This window comes from Styela clava, chromosome 8 (genome assembly GCF_964204865.1).
Source record: "Styela clava chromosome 8, kaStyClav1.hap1.2, whole genome shotgun sequence".
In the NCBI taxonomy this organism is placed as follows: Eukaryota; Metazoa; Chordata; class Ascidiacea; order Stolidobranchia; family Styelidae; genus Styela; species Styela clava.
Window position 1 is genome coordinate 11361698 of NC_135257.1, and position 22255 is coordinate 11383952.

At 37.0% G+C, this 22255-nt stretch overlaps 4 protein-coding genes across 4 annotated transcripts; 3 read left to right on the top strand and 1 right to left on the bottom strand.

The window, feature by feature from the left end:
• Nucleotides 1-6014: 6014 nt before the first annotated feature.
• LOC120345988 (transcriptional adapter 3-like) lies at nt 6015-8518 on the top strand. The gene has a single exon (XM_039415610.2). It carries the CDS (start codon nt 6794-6796, stop codon nt 8078-8080), a length of 1287 nt encoding a protein of 428 aa, XP_039271544.1. The 5' UTR covers nt 6015-6793; the 3' UTR covers nt 8081-8518.
• Nucleotides 8519-8623: 105 nt separating this feature from the next.
• On the top strand, nt 8624-14645 carry LOC120345987 (protein RRP5 homolog). The gene has a single exon (XM_039415608.2). The coding sequence runs from the start codon at nt 8676-8678 to the stop codon at nt 14217-14219; it is 5544 nt and encodes a 1847-aa protein (XP_039271542.2). The 5' UTR covers nt 8624-8675; the 3' UTR covers nt 14220-14645.
• A 2-nt stretch (nt 14646-14647) lies between these two features.
• LOC120345989 (UPF0690 protein C1orf52 homolog) lies at nt 14648-21700 on the top strand. The gene is made up of 4 exons (XM_039415611.2): nt 14648-15199; nt 20010-20142; nt 20424-20587; nt 20818-21700. Exons 1-4 carry the CDS (start codon nt 14954-14956, stop codon nt 20980-20982), a joined length of 708 nt encoding a protein of 235 aa, XP_039271545.2. The 5' UTR covers nt 14648-14953; the 3' UTR covers nt 20983-21700.
• LOC120331633 (E3 SUMO-protein ligase ZBED1-like) lies at nt 15804-18584 on the bottom strand. The gene is made up of 4 exons (XM_078115146.1): nt 18392-18584; nt 16853-17151; nt 16408-16689; nt 15804-16330 (listed from the first exon to the last, which is right to left on the bottom strand). The coding sequence occupies exons 1-4, from the start codon at nt 18426-18428 to the stop codon at nt 15866-15868; spliced, it is 1083 nt and encodes a 360-aa protein (XP_077971272.1). The 5' UTR covers nt 18429-18584; the 3' UTR covers nt 15804-15865.
• Nucleotides 21701-22255: the final 555 nt, after the last annotated feature.

Sequence of the window (22255 nt, forward strand, 5' to 3'; positions counted from 1 at the left end):
TTGTATACCAAATTTACCGATTGTTACAAACGGTTATCTTTAAAATAATCGGAGTGGCAGGCTGGCAGCATTACGTTAGAGCGGAGTCAGTGTTGCAGTTACAGCGCTAACATAAATTTTACTTTGTGAGATTTTATATCAGATTTACCGATTTTTACAAACGGTTAGTCTTTGAAATAATCGGAGTGGCGGCATTGCGTTAGAGCGGAGTCAGTGTTGCAGTTAGGCTACAGCTCAGATTTATCGGATTCGCAAAATGGCGAAAATACGGATCAAAACAAGATATAATCGGGCAGTTTACCACACCTTTTTGATGTTTATGTCCGCGGGTTACCGTGATATTTTGAAGTGGCGAAGCTTTAATTTTGTTGACGCAACCGCAGGTAAAATTGAAGAGAATTGAATTAATAAAGCAAGACATTTTGAATATACCCGTATCGGTCATGGATTGATTACTTTCCACAACAGAAAAATCATTATTTGTTGAAAAAGTCGGCTCTTTTAATAATTTTTTTTCTTTTAATGGCGACTGTAATTATCACGGCGTCTGTTCCGCGTGTATTTCGATGCGATGTAGCCTACATGTATTTTTGATTTACTAATAAACCTTATATATATTTTCATTGTACGAAATTAAATTGTACTCTACGGGATTTTATATTAGATTTTGAGATTTTCTTACGGCGATAACGATTTCACAAGATTGCAAAAATATGTATCAGAACTAAATACGATTAGGTACCGCAGATTATATCATATTTTTTATGTCTACAGGTTGTCGCGGTATTTTAGAGGAGTAGGGGAAGGTGGGGTACGTTGGGACATGGGGCACAGTGGAAAATCAGCTATCACACTGATACTAATTCCGCAATCCTGTCCGCGGCTCGATGTTCCAATCCGCCCTTCGGTGAGTTACAACGTCCCCGCGAACGGACAACGGACGGGTAGAGCGGCGCAAGCTATGGGGTGAAATTGGTTTTGGGAGGTTGAAAAAAAAATTTCATCGTTCCAGTTTTTTCTTTTTTTTAGTTTAGCCTTTCCAACGAGACAAACCATCGTCTGATATTCTTTAGCGTCAGTCCACTGTAAAATATTCCGAACGTTAGCGATTGGCTGTGCCTTCCGAATTTTGCCGTGGGATGGTCTGAAAGTATTTGTTTCCTATGAGGAACAATGGACCGGGGTTCAGTGGGACATGCTCTACAGGGCACAATTCGACAGTGTTTGATACAATAAGTGCTTAGAGACCTAGAGATGCGTTATATTTTATGTAATATAATGGTTTCTTTCGACCCATGGCCCAATATGGAATATATTCGAGAATCAATAATATTTCCAGATTTAGATTCGAGGAAGGAAATAATCAAATTTTTTTGCAAAATTTTTTGTCAAAATATCTGAACTATTTCAGTTGAACATTGATTTTAAAAATATTAAATCTTCAAATTCGAAGTCTCCCCGTACTTTAGACGATTATGCTGATTAATTGCTTATTTTTAAGGGCATACTTCGTTGAATTTTGACAGACTGACCCATTGTGCCCCAGGGTCTGTCCGATTGTGCCCCACAAGTGGGGTACAGTGGGACACTTGACGTTTTTCAAAGCATTTTGGTAGTAAGATGTGTGTCGCAAGGGAATTTCTTTGTTGCTGAATAAAAACTACATTTACCCCTCTATGCATTAGTCCCGCAAACTTAAGAGAATATGCAGAATTAACGGCTCAAAATATGCAAAAGAAAAAAAGTGTCCCAACCTTCCCCACTTTCCCTCTACTGTTTTTATTTTGACAGAAGAAGACGCAACCGCGAGTTATGTTGGGCTGAATTAAATTAATATATAAGCACATTTTAGGTTCTTGTAGTTGTAATGGATTAAGTATTTTACGCGACAGAAAAATCATTTTACGCTGAGAAGGCCGCTCTTTAAACGAGCTCGTAATCGCGGCGACTGTTTCCGACGGGGATGCGAATTTCTCATTTTTAACCAATATGTGATAATTGATGTGATTCTGAATGTACTCAACTAATAGCCTATTGGACGATAACGACAATAATAAAAGCAGCGTGAAAAGTTAACAACAACGAATGAAGTGAAATGCAACAAAAGCATTCCACGTCCTGGCATTCCAAATTTAGTTTTCATCAAAATCCCTGTGCTTTGTGAACTTATACTGTGTAAGTGTAAACAGTATTTTTTATGGAATCTATCATCAAATATCCGTTACATCTGACGTTCGACTGTTCACGTTATCCTCAGCTTCGATCAGTTTTCCATGATAAACTTCACGCAGACCAGCATGATCTGATGCCAAAGTGACTATAGTCAATTTGTCTGATGCGAACTGATTCATATCGTATCGGTACTGTATGGTGGCCCATCGTTGTCACGTGTAAAATTTGAAAAAAAAAAATGATAAAATAAAATGAAAAAGCGAAAATAAAAAAATAGATGTGAAAAAACATAAAAATAATTGAAAAAAAGAAATAAAAAAAAATTGAAATTAAAAAAAAAAAATTGAAAAAAAAAACAAAAAAAATTGAAATTAAAAAAAAAAAATTGAATAAAAAGAAAATAAAAAGGTTGACAACGATGGTCCGCCTCGTGGCCCATCGTTGTGACGCGTTTTTATTTTTGAAAAATTTGATGCTGCTTGGGACCAACGTTGTCAGGCTTAATCCTACACGCACAAATGTGTTTCCTTGGTTTCTAACTCACTACTGATTTTCATGAGCAATATCCAATAAATTCAACATGAAAATGTTCTATAAATTCTCCATACTACAAGTTCAACCACAAGCAATATATTTATAATAATGATAAGAGAATATAGAATTGGATACGAAAATTTGTTTTCACGTGTAGAAGGTAATTTAATTGGAAAATGCTGCTTAACTGCGTAGTTGTCTGGACACTCGTGCGATGCCGGTACGGTACCGTCTGACCGTACCGGTACCCATGCAATCACTCATGAAAGAATGGGAGATACGGATAGTCTCGTAGAATATAGTCTACTGAAACACTCTCTGCGCCTGCCCCATACCGTACAGCCGTAACGTACCGATCCAGACAAATGATAAATCGCCCGTGCTAGATTTGGGATTAGGTTTCATGTTTAGGTAGATATAATTCCCCATGATAAACTTGTATATGGTACATGACTTTGTGAATATAGCGGTAATGGACCTTTCCCCGACCTCTGACCCCCGGAAATTCTTCCTATACTTTACCATTGCAAAATTTTTGGGGCTATTTTAAGAGTGCTTTTGCGAGTTGGTGCCTGTAAAATGGGGTATGTGTTTCTAATCATCATTATAATTCATCGCATACAACAATCTGTTTTTTTAAAGTACCGGTAAAGGATTTCAAGCTAGTCTATTACAGCTATTTCTACACTAATTTTTATTACTGCAATTAAATTAAAACTCCTGGGAAGACAGAGTGATCATTGAATTATCTGATTTATATTCAAGTTTCCGAAACACAACTAAAAACTCACGAATAGAGTTTAAAAACGCGAAAACGAGGTAATGTTTACAACCACGCTTGAAAATCTGTCTGAGTAAGAAAAATGTCTGGGCGGATGCGAAAAGTATAAGTATATAAGTATAAGGGGGCATTGTTACGTCACTTTTTGCAACTTGCTGATTGGCCAATGTCACGAAGTAAACAAGAAAGTCGATACTCGGGGAAAGGTCCATGGCGCCATAAAACCATGGCATGAGACGCCGCGGTTCGTTCGTGGCAGAAACCGCCATGAAGTGGTAAGAACTGCTCGGGCGCACGATGCTCCACACCGCCCACCCCCAACAAGGATTGATAGTTCGCTAGTTGCAGGCAGCCTGGTTTTGTGGTAATTGTCTTTGACAGTTTAAGTAATTTAAGCAGTACCGGTACCGGTATGTCACTACTAGGCTCTCGCCAGGTGCAGCACGACTGTGCTGTACGGAATCGTACCGGTATCATTAATTTATTGAATTCAATGAAACTAATTATTTTGGCGAATGATTGTTTAGTACCGGTACCGGTACCGTACGGGGGTACGGGGGTACCAGTCAGACGGTGTACAGTCCCGGTACATGGTACAGCTGTACAGTACAGTGATAGGTACCGGTACCGGTACCGTACTGTCAGACTGTACGGGGTGAGCGTGGTCTAACCATTTTCGCATATGTTATTCCTAGGCGCGCGCGGCGGTGTGGCTCATCGTGCTAAGTGTTAGGAATACGCTCACCATCACACCTCTGATTACTTTGCGTGGGTTGGCAGGTTCGCAGGTATGATTAGGTGTGTGAGGATTGCTGGACTCCTCCTGCACAATCATGCGATGTTCTTTTTTTCATTTGTAATTTTTATTCTTTGATTGATACCACCACCACCCTATATGCAAATTAAAACAGCGTTTATTGGCGCCTTGGCCGATTATAATATGACAGTATGATGCAATATCGTCCAAATCTCCGTGTATGCTATCAGATTCACAAAATGGATAGGAATTCACCATTTTTATAGATGGATTTTCGTATGCCTCGGTGAAAATTATTGAAGATGCTGTTATAAATAGTCTGAAGTGTTTATATGTACTATATAGCTTTGGAAATATGGTATTTTAAATTTTTCACCCATTCAGAAATTGCCTCATTGTCACGATTTGATTCTTGTCTAACATAAAGTAAAATTAAATTTGAGGAAATTATAATTGGCCCTACGCCCTTCTTATTCTTTCTCTTTTTTTTCACATTTTTTATTCCTATTAAAAAACATTATGATCTGCGAAATTATGTGATGTTCCCGTTTCTTGTTCCTTGTAATTTTTGTTCTTATTTCTGTACTTTTGGGGAATTGATTTCTGAGGCCTCCTAAACGGGCTTAAAACTCAAAAATTTATTATCCTCTTATTGTAATTATGATGCCTGCTTTAGAGTGTCCTGTCCTGGTAGAATCTCTCCTTAGGGGTCGGTTGACCTTTGAATTCTTGTCCATCCTCGTCCGTATATATTTTTATGCCTATTGTTGTTTGCTATGCTTACTGTATTATGTACTTGTATCGGAAATAAATCATTATCTATCGCCGCCGTAGGGTGGTTCACGTAACTGCTGGTCGGTTACGGCTTCCTCCAAGTTCATGCTTCCGAAAAACAAATCACTAATCCCTAACTGACATGGAAATGGTAACCGGACGAGAGGTTGTGGTTCGCCATATGGATAAAGATATGTAAATCCTATCCTAGACCCCACCTTACTACGCCAATGTAAAATCTCGTCATAGAGCCATATTACTGTTACAGGTACCGGTAGGTAAATGCAGAAATGTGTGTCTACTGACAGACATGCCTGAATTCTGAGATTAGTCACAAAAGAGGCCCATACAAAAAGTAGATGGAGGCTGGCACTAGAGAACATAAAGTCTTTGCAATTCCACAGGTCTCCAATTCCAAAAATAGATTTCACATTAAAATACATCACTTATGACAGTGAGTGCAAACCCCTCCTTTACGGGACAGTCTGTGCCTCCATATCGGCAAAATTCACAGCGCAATAAACTAAAAGAAAGTGTGATCTAAAGACGCCACCATCGGATCCATTGGAAAAAAAATAAACCGAATTACAGAATAAAAAAAAAATATTATATCGTTTAAGCGTGCGCGTAACGTTCAAGTGTCTTAGCAAAAAACTCAATTTCGAATATGTGATGGCCGCGATTGATTTAGATTATTTTCGAGACAAGCAGGGCACGATCTGCCATCGTGCCAGACGTCCACGTTTCAGAGATAAATAAGGTTTTTATTTTATTGAACCAAATATCGGGATATCTTGGAATCAGAAATATGTGCCCTACTGAATTCATGTAGTCACCGAGAAAAGAGATGTAGCCTACCTACCCTTTGTTGATGTCACCAACATAAGTAGACAACTCAATACAGACACATAAAATAAAGACTGCCAGGGCTCTCTATCAATCCCTGGCCTTGACATTCCTAATTTGTCTAAATTGTACTCTGGAAAGCGCAGAAATTACTGACTAACAATTTCAAGTTGCAAAAATGACATTTTATATGAAAAAGGTTGAATTCTAAAATATCCAAATTCACAGTCACAATGAAATACTGTTAGTGAATCGACTCTGCAATATTTCATACGTTTTAAGTGACCTGAGAAAATCTCAGATATTGTTTTTATTTCATACACGTTCAGTACGGCACAGTTCTCTGATTCCAAGAATAGCCCCCACATTAAGAGACATCAATTATAACAGTGAATGCAACCCCCTCTTTTATGAGACAATCTGGGCCTTCATATCGGCACAAAAGAGCACACCGGCACCGCACAATAAACTAAAAAGAAGTGCAATCCTCAAAACATCATCATTGGACACCCCGGAAAAAAATAGTTCGATTTATCAAAGGAAATAAATTTTATCAGAATATCACGCACGTTGCTATTGATTTAAATTATCATTGAGACAAGCATGACGTGATCTGCCTGCCGTAGTGTCAAACACCCTCATTCAGATACATATATTGTTATTTTTATTGAATCAAATGTCGGAACATCTTGGAATTTAAGCACTGTGTCCTACATACATTCAATTTCACAATAAATTGAATGGCGAAAATCAGAACATGTCCAGTAAAACAAGGTGTATTGCAACCTTAATTTTTACTATTCATTGATTGGCAATCATGCATCCTAAATAAAATGGTGCATATTTAATAGTTCTAACCTTATCTCTAATTAACAAACCATACTTTTGATATAGTATTGGCATTTGTATAATACAGTAACATTATTGCAATGGACTTGAAAGATTGTTTCTTACAATTTCCTGATGTGAAGCCTGTGGATCATGCTAAAAATTGTCCAAGATACACAAATATCGTTAATCGGCATAAAGATGATGGAGTATCATTGGATGAATTAGATTCTTTACAAATGGAGTTGGAACAACTACTTGCCGCTGCATCACAAAGGATGAGACAATTGAACTCGGAGATTGGCATATTGTCAGACCTACAAGACAATAAAAAAGACAAAAAAGTTTCCAGAGGCAAAGATACTGAGCATAAGCGCTCTCGAATAGTTGAAGATCGTCCAGTCAAAAAGATGAAAACATCAGACTCATCATCTCATATTCATGCTATAAAACCCTTATTTCATTTGAATAGTTCAACGTCATCACCAAGTGGTGCTGGCAGGTCGAAGGCAAAAGGCTCTCGCATTGAAACAGAAACAAATGACGAATTACCCGTTTTACAAAGGAATGCTGAAGTTCCTAATAAGTTTTGGCAAATGGTTGATACATACTGTGGGCCCATACCACAAGAAACAATTTCGCTTTTAGAGAAAATGGAAAAACCAATTTCTGAGGAATATTTTGAAATTCCCCCTCTTGGCAAACATTTCAGTCAAGTTTGGGCAGAAGAAGATTTGGCAATGGAGGAAAAAGAAGGGGGTAGAATTGGAAAAAATAATAGTAATACTGAGTCATCTATTCAGAGGATAATGAAAAAAACAGCAGAAAATTTGAATGATGCAGAACCATGCCCATATGGGTCACTTACCCAGCGATTGGTTTCTGCTTTCGTGCAAGAAAATATAATAGCGCCACTGGATTCTGGTCTTGCCAATGATGGAAAAGCATTTGAAGCTCTTACGAACAATGACCAAAATGTTGCTTCCAAAAATGGCAAGGCATCTAGTTCTCCCCATACCACAAAACTGGAGGCCCGAATAAAGGCTGAACTATATGAACAAGGTCTTATTGATCATTTTTCTGAAAATGATAAAGATGAAGATGAAGTTCTTTTGGAACTGAAACGATGTCAACAAGAATTGAGGGCAATAGGTGATAGAAATAGGACAATTGTTTCACAACTTTTGAAACTTTCCAGAGATGATATGAAAAAACAAGAATTGAGAAAAAATATTGAAATAACAAACATTGAAGTTACTGAACATTACAGAAAGGTTTTTGCTGCTCGACAGAAAAAAAGAAATTTGATGAAAAAGGAAAAAGAAAGTGCATTGAAAGCTATAAAAGAACGAGAAAGTTTGGTCAAACAGTTAGAACAATTGAACTGATTTATATTCAACGCACAGTTACAGATTATAAGTTTGGTTTGAATCTAATTGGACTCGTGGTAAACATACCCATGCACACAACCTCTATCGTGTATGGGGATGTTGAAATATCAATACCGGTAATTAGAATTCAATTAATCTAAATGGTCTATTTTTACAATAACGTGTTTCATATTTTAAACAATCATGACATTTCCCTGACAATGGTAAATTTTTTGAGTAATCTTATATGCATTTTGTTTATCAAAACTAAACATACCATGGTCATTTTGAATAGATGCTGAGTAATTTGGTTTGTCAATTGTTCCTGCAATATCTTGTATCACAACTTACGAGTTGTAGTTTAAAACCCTAATTTGAAAAGACATGAGAACTCATTAATATGATATTATGTGATGTGAGTATGTATTATTTTCTATTACTGTTGTTTCTCTATCTTTGCAAATTACACATTGTTGGAATTTTGAGAAAAATTGACTTTTTTTGGTAAAACAGAAACCTTTTTTTCTTTCCTAATGTTTATTCGTTTATCTTTTTTATACAGCAGAAATTTTGGTAAAAGTTAAATTACATTCGTAACTCTAATTTTTCGACTATGGACGAAATATTATTTCCGAGAGGAAAAGCAAAGCGTGAACCATCGACTTTTAAGAAGAAGGGTGCCAAACGCCAAGCCGCAGTTGATTCTCTGTTTTCAGAAGGAAGCAAGTCATCTACGGGTGGGCATTTTACAAAAGAAAAGAAAAAACCAAAAGAAAAAGATGAAATAATCAAAAGTCATGGTATTAAAGATGTGGATGGATTGTTACAAGGGATGGATGAAATAAATGTGGATTTTTTGCATTGCAAAAGAGTACAAGAGGGAACACTGCTGTTGGGGTGTATTCGTGAGATACAGGAACTGCAACTTGTTGTTGGTATACCTCATTGTAATACTGGTCAAGTACAAGCTAATCATATATCTGATATATATACTTCGCAAATACGAAAGCATCTTGAGCAAGATTCTGAGCAGCTTACGCCTTTATCTGATATGTTTCAAGTTGGGGATATTGTTGTTTGTTCTGTAGTTAATCCAACAGGGATTACGACACTACATCTCACTCTTCAACCATCTGTTGTAAATAAATATCTCTCCACAATGAGTTTTTTTGTTGGACAGATGATTTCTGGTGCTGTAAAATCAGAAGAAGACCATGGTTATACTATTGATATTGGAAAAAATGATGTTAATGCATTTATACCGACTGGGGAAATTGGTGCTCGAAAATTGAAACTTGGTGCTGTCATTCGTTTTGTCATTACAAGTATTCGAGGAGAAGGAACTATTGTACTTTTGTCTTTAGATGAGAAAAAAATTGAAAAATCACTTTTAAAACTGGATAATGGAGTTTCGCTGGATACGCTGCAACCTGGAATGGTGGGAATGTTCCATCCAACAAAAAAACTAAAGCCTGGCGTAGTTGGAAAATTCTTGGATTTTAATGCTTCAGTTTGTGCTCTTGATTGTGATATGTCTAAAATACGCTTAGAAAAGGATGACTTTGATAAAAATTTTGGGAAGAAGAAAAAACGCAAAACGACTAAAGGAAAGGATCAACCTGAAAAAGAGAGAATTGACAAACGGATCAAAGGCTGTATTTTGTATGTGAACCCTATTACAAAACATGTTTCATTGAGTACCAATCACTTTTTGTTCACCAATGATACAAGACTGAAGATGATAGAAACTAACATGAATCATTTTCCTCGGGGACACAAATGCTCAGCTAAGGTTACAAAGTGCATCAATGGATTGGGAGCTATGTTAATGATTGGAGAGTCAAATGGAACTCGCGCTTTTTGCCCTATGAAGTATGTAAGTGATGCGAAGATAACTAATTTTACAGAAGTAATCAGAAAAGGTGATTCTTTCCCAGCACTGGTTCTGCATAGTTCAAGTCTGGATGGTGCTGTTATTTTGAGTTTGAAGAAAAGTATGGTTGAACGTGAATTTTTAACCTATGACAGCATTACTCCTGGGACAGTCATGGATTGTACTATTTCAGGTATTTTCGACAGTGGACTTGTTGTAACATTAGGTACAGATGCCTTTACTCCAGTAAAAGGCTTTGTGCCCAAAATCCACATGGCTGACATTATTTTAAACCATCCTGAGAAAAAGTTTTCAAAAGGTGATGTAATATCATGCAAAGTTTTGTACGTCGATAAAGCTGCTGGACGAATACATCTGACTCACAAGAGAACTCTTTTGAAATCACGACTTCCTACTATCGTTAGTTATGATCAGTTAGAGCCTGGTTGCATTGCTCATGGTTACATTGCATCTATCAAACCATATGGGGTTTTTGTGAATTTTTATAACAATGTACATGGCATTGTGCGCAACTCTGAATTGTCTGCAGAATTGGTGGAAGATCCTGAAAAAATATTTTTTGTTGGACAGGTTATGAAGTGCCGGCTTTTGAGTTGTGATTTGGAAGCAGAACGTGCATCATTTTCATTTATTCTGAGACCTAAGCCAAAAGACAAAAAAGAAGATCATACATCCGTATCTAATATTAGCTTGGTGAATCTAGAGGTGGTGAATAAAATTGAAGGTGGCTTCGAAGTTGTTGTATGTGATGATGATAAGCAAAGGGACTTGTGGACCAAAGGATTTCTGCCCTTGATGCATTTGTCTGATTTTCCATCACTGGCACATTCATGGTATGAAATTATCACTCCACATACTGTTTTAGAGGATTGTTTACCCATTGGTAAAAAGAAACAGCCCATCTTTACCAAGAAAAATTCTTTTGTAGGTAAATTCAAGAGCATGAAAGAGAACGCTGAAGATAATGCAAATCAAACGCTTACATTTTCTGACCTGAAAGAAGATTTGATAACACCTGGTTTTGTACATCATATCGCCGAGTATGGAGTGTTTGTTCAAGTTTACGGTGGTCTTTTAGGCTTGTGTCCAAAATCAAAGATGGCTGATCGCTACCTCCTTACATCTGATGGATATTACCAAGAAGGGCAGTCGGTGGTTGCTAAAATAGTTGAAATGGATATGGAAAAAAGAAGGTTTATTGTCAGTTTGAAAGTTTCTGATTGTCCACAAGAACAACTCACAGCGGATTACTTGAAAGAGCTAACAGATATAATGCGAAGCTGTTCTTCTTCATGGCCAAAATCAGTGGCAATTGGTAAGCAAATGAAGGTACATTTGACTTCCAAACCAAGCGAAAATGGTGTGGCAATGTGTAGCAGTTCACTTTTCCCTGAAAATTATAAGTGTTGTGTGATAGATATAGATACCAATGAAGAGTCAACAGATGTGAATGCAGCTCTACTTGATGTAAACCCTGTATCAAAATGTATAACATTGTCAGCTAATAGCAAATTACTTGGAAGTACAGTGAAGCATAATAATGGTACTGTCTTGAAGGCAACAGTGGCATACATGAATGAAGATGTGTCGACTGTTTTCGATCTGGAGAACGCCTATGCTGGTTTACTTTTAAATAGAACCCATCCCAATCATCCCATATTCGAGAACTTGTGGCCTTGGAAGCAACATGACAGCATTACTGTTACAGTATGTAAACCAATAAATCAAGCGAATGTCGTTTCTGCTACTCAAACTTCCCACAACAAAAAGCATTTTACTCATGGTGTAAAACGCCAAAGAGAAGAATCGGAATGCTCTGATGTGTCCTTGCAGGGTGATATAAATTTTGGAAACCTCCAAGTGGGTCAAAAAGTTGAAGGTACCATTCGCTCTGTACGAATGAATACTATTCTTGTCAGGTTTACGGAGTCTGAATTGGAAGGTGGTTACCGTGGACAACCAGTCACTGGAAGATTGCACATATCAGAGATAGAACATAAACATGAACATGGTGCTTTTTCGAAGATTACAAAATACCGCCCTTGGGACAAATTAAAATGTAATGTAATAGGATTTCGTGATGTACGTACACACCGTTATCTTGCAATTACTAATCGAAATGCTAGGAGATGTGTTCCTGAGTTAAGTTTACTCGATTCTCCAGTTGGCATTGAATTTGAGGATTTGAAGATAGGTCAATGTATTACAGCTTTTTCTCATCAATATGTTCCTTCGAAAGATGAAATTCATGTTGAAATTACTCCTGCTATAAAAGGATTTCTACCTACCTTACTGCTTTCTGATAATCCAATGAAAATATTGAAATCTTCTCACAAATTCAAGAAGCCTGTTGTATTGCATTGTATCGTGCACAAACTGATGCACAATACTGTCACGCTCGCTGGAAAAGGTGCTATGATTGATAGAAAAACTCAGAAAGATGTTACTGAACTGAATGAAGATTGCATCACAAATGGAAAGATTTGCAAAATTTTTCCAAGTAACATGATTATCAAATTACCTAAAGGTGGTGTTGGAAAAGTACACATCACACAATCTGCAGATGTGTTTGCTACTCGTCCATTTGAAGACTTCGAAGTTAGCCAGGTTGTTCGCTGTAGTATTGTGTCATGTGGAGATAGGAAATCACTTGCCCTTTCTTTGAGGAAATCTAGACTCGCACAGGAGTATGACCAAAGTAATATAAAGGATAAAGAGATCTCGGAAGCCAAAGAAATACATTCTGGCCAAATACTTCGTGGTTTTGTAAAAATCGTCTCAAATTCTGGAGTTTTCGTTAGTTTGTCCCGGACCATCACTGGAAGAGTAGACATGACAAAGATTTCAAAATATTTCATAAAAGATACAAGTCTGATAGAAGAAGTGTTGAAAGAAGGGACTCTTGTTACATGTAAAGTAATTGAAGTGTCTAAAATGGAGGGAAAAGTTAGTTTGTCATTGTTAGAAGGGGATACTGGTTTGCCAGATCTTATTCCTGAAGCTCTTGGTCTTCCACAAAGACATGGTAAGCCAAAAGAGCAAAAAAGAAAAGAAGTTGGTCTGTTGGTTGACAAAATTGAGGGAAGGAAAAGGCGCAAAAAACAAAAAGAAGAAACTGGTGGCACTGAAGAGAAAAGAAAGAAGACTGATGACATTGATTCTGGACTTGAAGAGGAATCACCAACATTGGATACCCCACCTCGTTACCTAAGTAATGTTTCACAGCATGAAGATAGTGTTGAAGACCCAGGTTTTAGTTGGGAGTCAATAAATTCTACATCGGCAAAGGAAACAAGTGATTCTATGGATTCCTCAGATGATGACGATAATGCGGAATTGAGTGATGAAAAAGTTGTCAACAAGAAGAGCAAAAGAGAAATTGAAGCAGAAAAAGATCGTGAAGAAGCAGATCTGCGAACAAAAGAGGAGGAAATGTTAGAGGACAATGCTCCACAGACAGCCTTGGATTGGGACAAGCTTGTACTTGCCAGTCCCCAGAATTCAATGCTATGGGTCAGCTACATGGCATTTCATCTTCGTGCCACTGAAGTTGAAAAGGCAAGAGTAGTTGCTGAAAGAGCATTAAAAGTGATTGATTTTCACGAAGAAAAAGAAAAGTGGAATGTATGGGCAGCTCTTCTTAACCTCGAAACTAGATTTGGTAGCAGTGAATCACTGACAAAAGTGATAGATACTGCGACCCAGCATAATGACCCTCTGAAAGTTAATTTTCATATGGTTTCTACCTTTGAAAGGTTGAACAAGTTTGATAATGCAGAAGAGTTGTGCTCAAAAATAGTAAGGAAATTCAAGCGCAATAAATCTGCCTGGATACTTTATATCAGCCATCTTATGCAAAGAGGAAAGAGAGAAAAGGCAAATGAAGTTTTCAAAAGATGTTTACAGAGTCTTGAAAAGAATGTTCACCTTGAAATTATTTCAAAGTATGCCCAATTGGAATATAAATGCGGAGACACTGAACAAGGCAGAGTTCTATTCGAAAATGCTCTCAGTAATTATCCGAAACGGGCTGATATTTGGTCTGTTTATATCGATATGTTGATAAAAGTGGACAAGTTGGAAGATGCAAGAGAAGTGTTTGAGCGTGTTACAACTCTAAATTTATCAACTAAAAATATGAGAAGTTTTTTCAAACGTTACATTGATTTTGAAACCAAATATGGGAGTGATGAATCTGTAGCTGAAGTAAAACAGAAGGCTCTTGACTATATTGAGTCGAAAACAAATGATATGGTGGAATAAGAAGGAAGGACCAATAAAACGTACAATGCATGATGAATTTTAAATAGAAAATGGATTAGTAATTCTGTATCATTCAATCTGCATAGTCGAACAGTATCACCTGTTTCTTATGGTCATTCATTTCATTGTTCTTTTGAAGTTTATCAATCAGTGAAATGGATGGATATTATTTTGCATTGAATAACCTATTCTGTTTCTGCTCTCACTACTATTGCTGCATTGCCAGTGATTGTTATATTAATGCGACTGTCTGTCAGTTTATGCAAAATCACTCATTTGATCTGTAATGTGTTAAGTATGTGTTAAAATTTTTTTGCCTAATTATGGGTTTAAAATCGATCATTTTTCATGTATCTGTTCTTTATCATGCTATGTATCTTTATTTCAATCTCAAACTGCCAATCACGTTTTTTTCTGTTTTCCAGATCTTATAATAGATTTTATTCATGGTTTTTGTGCTTAGAAATGGATAATCGTGGTGGAGGAAGCGTTATACAAAGAGAGATTCAACAAGATTGGGCAAATCGGGAATATATTGAAGTAATAACAAGCAGCATAAGAAAAATTGCAGACTTTCTCAACGGATTCGATCTGTCTTGTCGTTCACGTCTTGCAACACTGAATGAAAAATTAACAAAACTTGAAAAGCGCATAGAATACATTGAAGCTAGAGTTACGAGGGGGGAAACTCTCAGCTGAATTCTTGAATTGCACAAAACTTAACTTTATAAACTATGTCTGATCCACTTTCTTTTTTTGCTGCTAATTCTGATGATTCCGATTCTGAAGATGATAATTCTGATAAGGAGGATGCTAGCATACCTGTTACTAAGCCTGCTCAACAAACAGTCAAACCAGGCAACAAAAAATTGCCACCACCTATGACAGTACTTGCATCAGCTAAACGGCCAGAGTTTACAATAGACCCACTTCGCCAGGATGTGGACTGGGACAAACTGACAAAGAAAGCACCTGAACTGGTAAATCATTTTCATATGTTTGTAAAAATATACCTTACCAGTCTACGGAATGTTCAGAGGCATTGTCTCTTACTTAGGACTTGATACAATGTTTAAATATAAGTTTCTGACCTATTACTGCTGCCGTTATTTTGTGTAGTGAGGATCTAAGTTACATTATTACTAGTGTAAGTAAGCCTAATTTATAGATATTATGAACTAATGAGTTGACGACCATCTTCCATTATTTCTCAAATTGTTCAGTACATGATGTTTTGTTTATAGTCAAATATCACATCCTCACTCGTAACACTACATGCACAATATATCTTCAACACAGTATAAATTTGTTGCTGCGACTAGGGTTGCCACTTCCGGATACATTTTTTTTCGAATCGAATCTCGAATCGAAAATTTTCGAATCGAATCTTTCCGAATCTGGTTCCGGAAATGTTTTTTTTTTTTTTTTTTCATCGCTAAAAAATTACCCAAACTGCGTCACCTCTAATGCTGACATGGCACCCAAACAATACACTATTACAGCAAAAACAAAACGCCAGTGGAAAATGAAATATAATCTGTTATCTGAAAACAAATTCCAAAATAACATGCAAAACATCACCCCCCCCCTGTCAGAACCTGTGTGTCAAGTTCGCGAAAAAGGCAAAATTTGAAGAAGATATTGTTTCACTCCAACAATTTCTTATTGCAGTAGAGAAAATTGAGTTCATTAACATGGGCACTCGTTAGTCGTGATCTCAACTGTGAAACAGTCAGTCCAGCAGAAGAAAAAGCCCTTTCTGAAGCAGCCGAGGTTGCGGGTACACTCAGATACTTCACTGCCATTCTCTTGAGCAAAGGGGCACGGGCTCCATTGTTATCCCACCAGGTCAATGGTGCAGGTGGTGACTCTTTATCATCAACCTTTCGTTTTAAGTACCAAGCTATTTCCTCTGACACAATATTTGAACTTTCCGAGTCTGAAGAACTGCCAGAGTTCTCTAGGCCTCTCTCAAAAAGTCCATGAATTTCACTAGATGAATTCACGGTTTCCATTTGCTCTTGACTATGATCCATTTGTGGCAGGGGTCCATGACGTGATTCATCCTGAGCCGTAGAAGTATCTGCTTCAGTTTCAACAGCTATCCGCACCTATGAAAAATGTTTCATCAGCATCAGAAATCGAAGTGAGATTAATTTGAAATTAGAACATTCAAAAATTAAATTACCGAGACTCGCATCTGTCTGCTGAAAAATTTGCCCTTGTGAAAGGGATTCAACCAGGTGGACTTGTGGTAAATGCTTACTCCTTCGCTTTGTACTGAAGTTGACATGACATCTGAGAATCTAGTGTGTAACGAACTGAGAATGGTCGAACAGAAGGTCTTTGATGCCGATAGCTGAAGATCATCGACAAGGAGTTCTTCACACTGACCCACTAAACCTTTTGCAATTGGTAGCAAAGATGACATCGTCACATAATTACTTCCTTCAAGGTGATCAGAGGCTGTCTAAAAATAAGATATTTTATTGCAAATTTTTGAACACTGAATTGTAAACCCAAGGACAAATAATCCTAGTCAATATAATTCAGTTCTCATAAACTATCATTATGATGCAGCAAACACAGAGTTAGTAACCTTTTGAAATAAAATTCTGAGCTTGATTAGTTACCTTGAATGGTTTCAATATGATAGAAATTTCTCTCAGCAAGCTCCAGTGGTTGTCCTTTAGTTCAAGACTGACTGCTGTCGCTCGTGGGACAATTGTTGGATCAGCCAGTACCGAACGAATTATCCACTGGTTTTTCACAAGATTTGCTATCATAGCAAATGTGGAGTTCCACCTGGTTGAAACGTCTATCGGCATCTCAATGTTTTTTATTTCAGTGTCTGCCGACTGAGCATGGCGTCGCAACGCTGTCATGCATTTTGCTGACCTTCTAAAGTGTTGCACTAAGTGCCGCGCAGCACCTGAAATTTAAATTTTTATACATAAATACATCCAGTGAACATATTCTGACAAAAAGTGTTTCATTTAAATAGCATATGATTTCAAACTATCCATTTGTAGGCATTCCATAGATTTATCAGGCTTTCCCCTTATTTAGCATCACATACAGCCTCACTTACCTAGTGCCCTTGCTATTTCTGTATTTTTGATGGCATCTTTGATACACAGCTGGAGGGTGTGAGCAGCGCAACGAATGTGATGCCAGCCATGTTCAGTTTGTAAAATTTTACATGCAGAAACAACATTCGCCCCATTGTCTGTTACTATAGCAAATATGGAGGAAGGGGGGATAGAAAAATCATTCAGTACATATAGGATGTAACTTTTCAAGTTTATACCAGTTTGGTCCCCAACTATTTGTGTAGTGGACAATACATAGTTCTGTAGTTCTCCTGCCATGACAAAATGTGCTGTAACAGTTATATAAGCTTCCATCCGGATGCTTGTCCATGCATCTGTTGTGATAGATATCACATTTTGTTCTTTTAAAATAGACATGAGTTTGCATTTATACTGCGAATATGTAGTTTCAATCTGTTTTCCAAAAAAAGTTCTTCCAGGCATCTCGTATCCCGGCTCAAGATTTGATATTAAATTTCTAAAATGCTCCCCCTCTACGATATTGATCGGCCTCATGTCCCCTATTATAACATTGACTATTAATTTGTCTATATGATTCTGTCTTTGTCTGCTAATGGACTTTGATTTAAAAAAGGTTTCAAGTTTTTTCTGTTTTGTTCCACTTCCACTGCCTTCTGTCACTTGGCTCGCTGTTAAACTGAAAATAAAATGTATAAAATATAAACAGCAGCTACATAATCTTGTACACATTTAGTAAAATTTTCTGCTGGCTTGACCTGCTTTATTGATTAGACAGTATGAAATATGGTGGACAATTGCCTCTGACATAAATTTGCCTGACCTGGCTGGGCATCACAACTGTCAACATCGCAACTAATACAATTCTAACTTTTGTATCAGCTTGAAGTTACACGAGTATAAAATTATTTCTAATTACTGATTTCTCTATTTATCTTTTCAGTCCTGCCAGTATGTTAGTTTAGCAAACCATTGCTTATTTCATTTCCTAAATGAAACTGTTTTAAGTACCCGAGTTTAAGAACTATAATTCTGTAGTTACGTAAGCCCATATGGCGTTCTGGCTGTAGAAGAATTAATTAAAAAAAAGGTTTGGCTTACTTTGATGTATGCACTGAATCAGTGTTGATGAATGCATGTCTTCTTCTGAGGTGGTTCAAAAGATTGCCGGTAGACTCGCAGTATGACAACTTCTCTTTACAGAAGTTGCAAATCACATATGAATATCCCTCCTCTTTTGACGGGCGAGAAAAATGTTCCCAGACTAAGGAATTGGGGCGCTGTCCCTGCCGCCTAGGTGTTATTTTTTTAAAGCTACTACTGATATTAGACATTCTGAATAATAAAAATGCATTGCAAATAGTCATATAATTAAGTTATACTAGTAAGCTACCGATGCCTGGCCGCACATTTTGCAGTCCAATGAGTTTAACAGCAGCGCATGGCACCCTGTCAAGTACCACGTCCCGGTTCTCCTACAATTTGCAATGCAAACTTGTAACAATCAGTCCCCACTCAGTCTTGAACCACTGAATTGTTGAACCCAACACCGCAGAAGAACACTGAAAAAACTTGTTGTAATATTCCGCTTGACAACACGACAGAACAATACGGCAATAACACTCGCAAATGGCACACAGAGTTTGTAGACTACCCCACGCTGAGTTTTACTGTTACCGGTAACAAATATTGATAGATTCCAGGATTAAATAACTAAATACAGAACAGTTAGTAAATATAACACGCAATAAGTCCCATCCTATCCTAACCTATTGATTCCCAACTAAATAATAACAATAGCAGAAATCTAATAACTCACAAAACGCACACTCAACTAAATCCTAAAGGACCGGCAAAGCAGATGACTGCCGATTGCGCCATCACAGCTCGTCTCGCTCACGCACAACAGAGAGCAATACAAGATACTAACTAAAGAGCAAGGGTCGACGTCGGTCGATTGCAGCAGCCAATAGCGTGCAAGACAAACATATTGCGACATCGCTCAATACTCACTCTCAAATACAATAAAGAAATAAACCAATGTTCAGACCTGTTGAAAATTGTTGTCGTAAAATTACGCATCAAAGAAGCCCGGGCGATATGTGAATTCGACTTTGCGAACGAGCAAAGAGTTTTGCAGACCACTAGCAGATGTCTCGCTGGTGTGTGTTCCCCACTGCAAAACGAACGCAAAACGAGAGCACTTCGCCGAAAAAAAGAAGGCAAATCACTCTCTAAAGTATATCTTTCGTCGTTGAAATGAATGCTAATTTCATCAAACAAAGAACTGTATCCCATTATAAAGCGCAAATTCATTCGAGAGAGATAGCCGGACGAGCGCTTATTTGTTTGCTTTCGAGTGAAATCATATCTGGAAGACAACCGCCGTTAATAAAATCGAGAGTCGGCGTTATTTTTTGTAAAGCCACGTTATCGTTTTTCGAATCGCCCGAGTGCGATTCGAATCGATTCGAAAAGGCAACGATTCGAATCGATTCGATTCGGAAATCCAAATGTGGCATCCCTAGCTGCGACCAAGTGAATTTTATTTTCATACGATAAATTAACATATAAAAGCATTCATATCATTATGGAATGACAAGTTGGATTTGGTCAACCATATTGCCATTTTTGATTTTTCAACAAATCTCTGTATCAGGACGTAAGTTTATTTGTTACAGTTTGCAAATGCAATGTATAATATATTTTTCGTTCTTAGCCTGAAAAAGAATACAAGCCTTGGGAAAACAGACTTCCTACAGTTGAAAAATCTGTGAAGACCAAAGATGGAACAAAGCAATCAACTTTAGCACAACAAGTACCTGGAGCTTCTGCTCCTAATGTTGCAGATGGTATGTAACTTTATTTATCTTACCATGAAAGCTTTTACCTCTTTAAAATATTAGAAGACATTTGAGTGAATTGGAAATGATGTAATGCTCTTCACTTTTTTATACTTTGCGCCATTGCCAATTGAAAGCATTTGCAAGAGTTTCAAAGGTAACTGTTATAACTCTTGACTCCTTAAGCATCTCGTTTTTCACTTTCAATGAACATACCTGAAGCAAGCCCGTATCATAAATGAAATAAATAGTAATATTTCATTATGTTTGATTGAAATTACATTTTATAGGTCCAGCTCAAGGTCGCCCACATGAATACATTGATCAGGCAGTTCAGTGGTCTAAAATGTATCAAACAATGGATAAATCAGGAAATATCAAAAGGGTGAAACCACAGGATATAGGTGGAGAAGATTTAGAAGGATTTCTCTTTACTGATCTGGAGGCAGAAAAGGTGAATACTGCAGAGCTAATGAATTTCAACTTTGAATTCATACATTTTGCTCTGATCGAGGCTCTGTACAGGCAGCCACTTTTTTTAAAAAGATCCAAAACTTCCTGAACCTGCGATGCCATATTAGTTAAGTCTAATGTAACCACTAGGCCAATAGCCCACAAAATTACTCTCTATTTGTAAAATAATGTTTGAAAAAATCAAAATTTAATGTGACTACTATTCATTAGGTCGCATATAACGGTAACAAACGGCAGAAAATGGATCAACAACAGCCACCCTCTTTCCGATCCAAGGAAGCAAAAAAGAGAACTATGGGAATGGCTAACAGAGACAAAATGTTTGTTGAAGAAGAGAAAAGGCTCTTAAGGCAGGAATTCGATGCCAATTACTGATTCCTACTGAATCGTTGGTTTTTATGCTTATAAGGCTTTCATAAGGACAGATTAAGATTTATCTACTGGTTTGGGTTTATTCCTCCCCAAAATAATGAATAAAAAAAGCTAGTATTATGTTATTCAGGGTGGTCCAAACTCTGGCATGCGAGCCCGATGTGGCCAGCCTGCAAACAGTTTTTTTAATTATTTTGATCAGGCAATGGTCATTATTTTTGATGCTTAGTTATTATGATACAAAAATTGTTTTTCGTCTTATATACCAAACTTTTAGACTATGGTACAGTACAGGATGAGTATTTTAAATGCTTATTTTCAGATAGAAATATTCAGGATGCATTTCGTTATTACCTTTTTTTCATTGCTATATAGCTCTTGTTGTGTGTAGTAGGGGACCAAGCTAGCATATCTACACATAGGGAAAATGGCCAGTTATGCCATTGTACATGAATTGCATGGTCAACAGTGAAATATATACTTCACACAACTGCCAACAAGAATATCCATCAGACTCAACTGATTGGAATTAACATTGTTTTCAAACCAGCCTGTTTCTATCTACCGTTTACCTTGCAGTAATTCACTATCAAATACAAATTATGCTTGGGATTGGTAATATCAGTATTCAGAATAGTTTCATTTTGTAATCGTTTGTAATGGTACTTCAGAATATTGTTGCCATCAATATTTTCATAAATGAATAAATATATTAATATTTGTTGCGTTTCTTATTGTATTGCACTTGGGATATATAATTGCTCCTATGCGTGTATAATTGCTCCAATTGTTTTGGAAAGTAATACAAAAAATAATTTGTGCTTGTACTTCTGGTGAGTTTATACCGCAAGTGTGTGATTGAACGCAGCTTGCATAGCAAAAATCGGAGGAACCAAAACTTCAACATACTTCTCCTAAGCTGGTCACTTTAAGTAAAACAGTTTGTAGCTAGGTTGCATGAATAGATAATGTTCAAAATAGCTACAGATGGTTTACACCATTTATTCAAAAATCATTGTGGGATAAATATGTTTCTTTGCTCTGACATTTTTTTATTCAGTAAGGTCTGTAAAGCAGTATCTCAAAACCTAACGGCATGTGAAAATCTTCTTAGGTCGCCTGTTTTTTCAACAAAAGATTAAAAGTTATCGGTTTCATTTTCTAGGAAGTTTTATTGAAGTGTTTCTTGCTCAGTAATAACTATGTGTGGGTTGAACGATTTCAAAAACCTTTCAATTAATTTTTGTTGAAATAAACGCTATATAATGATGACTGT

Bases quoted from the DNA above. Each gene is read 5' to 3' on its own strand.
- LOC120345988 (XM_039415610.2), top strand. From the start codon at position 6,794: ATGGACTTGAAAGATTGTTTCTTACAATTTCCTGATGTGAAGCCTGTG.
- LOC120345987 (XM_039415608.2), top strand. From the start codon at position 8,676: ATGGACGAAATATTATTTCCGAGAGGAAAAGCAAAGCGTGAACCATCG.
- LOC120345989 (XM_039415611.2), top strand. From the start codon at position 14,954: ATGTCTGATCCACTTTCTTTTTTTGCTGCTAATTCTGATGATTCCGAT. The intron at 15,200-20,009 runs GTAAATCATTTT...TTTCGTTCTTAG, and splicing joins CAAAGAAAGCACCTGAACTG to CCTGAAAAAGAATACAAGCC. The intron at 20,588-20,817 runs GTGAATACTGCA...ACTATTCATTAG, and splicing joins CTGATCTGGAGGCAGAAAAG to GTCGCATATAACGGTAACAA.
- LOC120331633 (XM_078115146.1), bottom strand. From the start codon at position 18,428: ATGCATTCATCAACACTGATTCAGTGCATACATCAAA. The intron at 16,690-16,852 runs GTAACTAATCAA...TCTTATTTTTAG, and splicing joins TCATATTGAAACCATTCAAG to ACAGCCTCTGATCACCTTGA. The intron at 16,331-16,407 runs GTAATTTAATTT...CATTTTTCATAG, and splicing joins GCAGACAGATGCGAGTCTCG to GTGCGGATAGCTGTTGAAAC.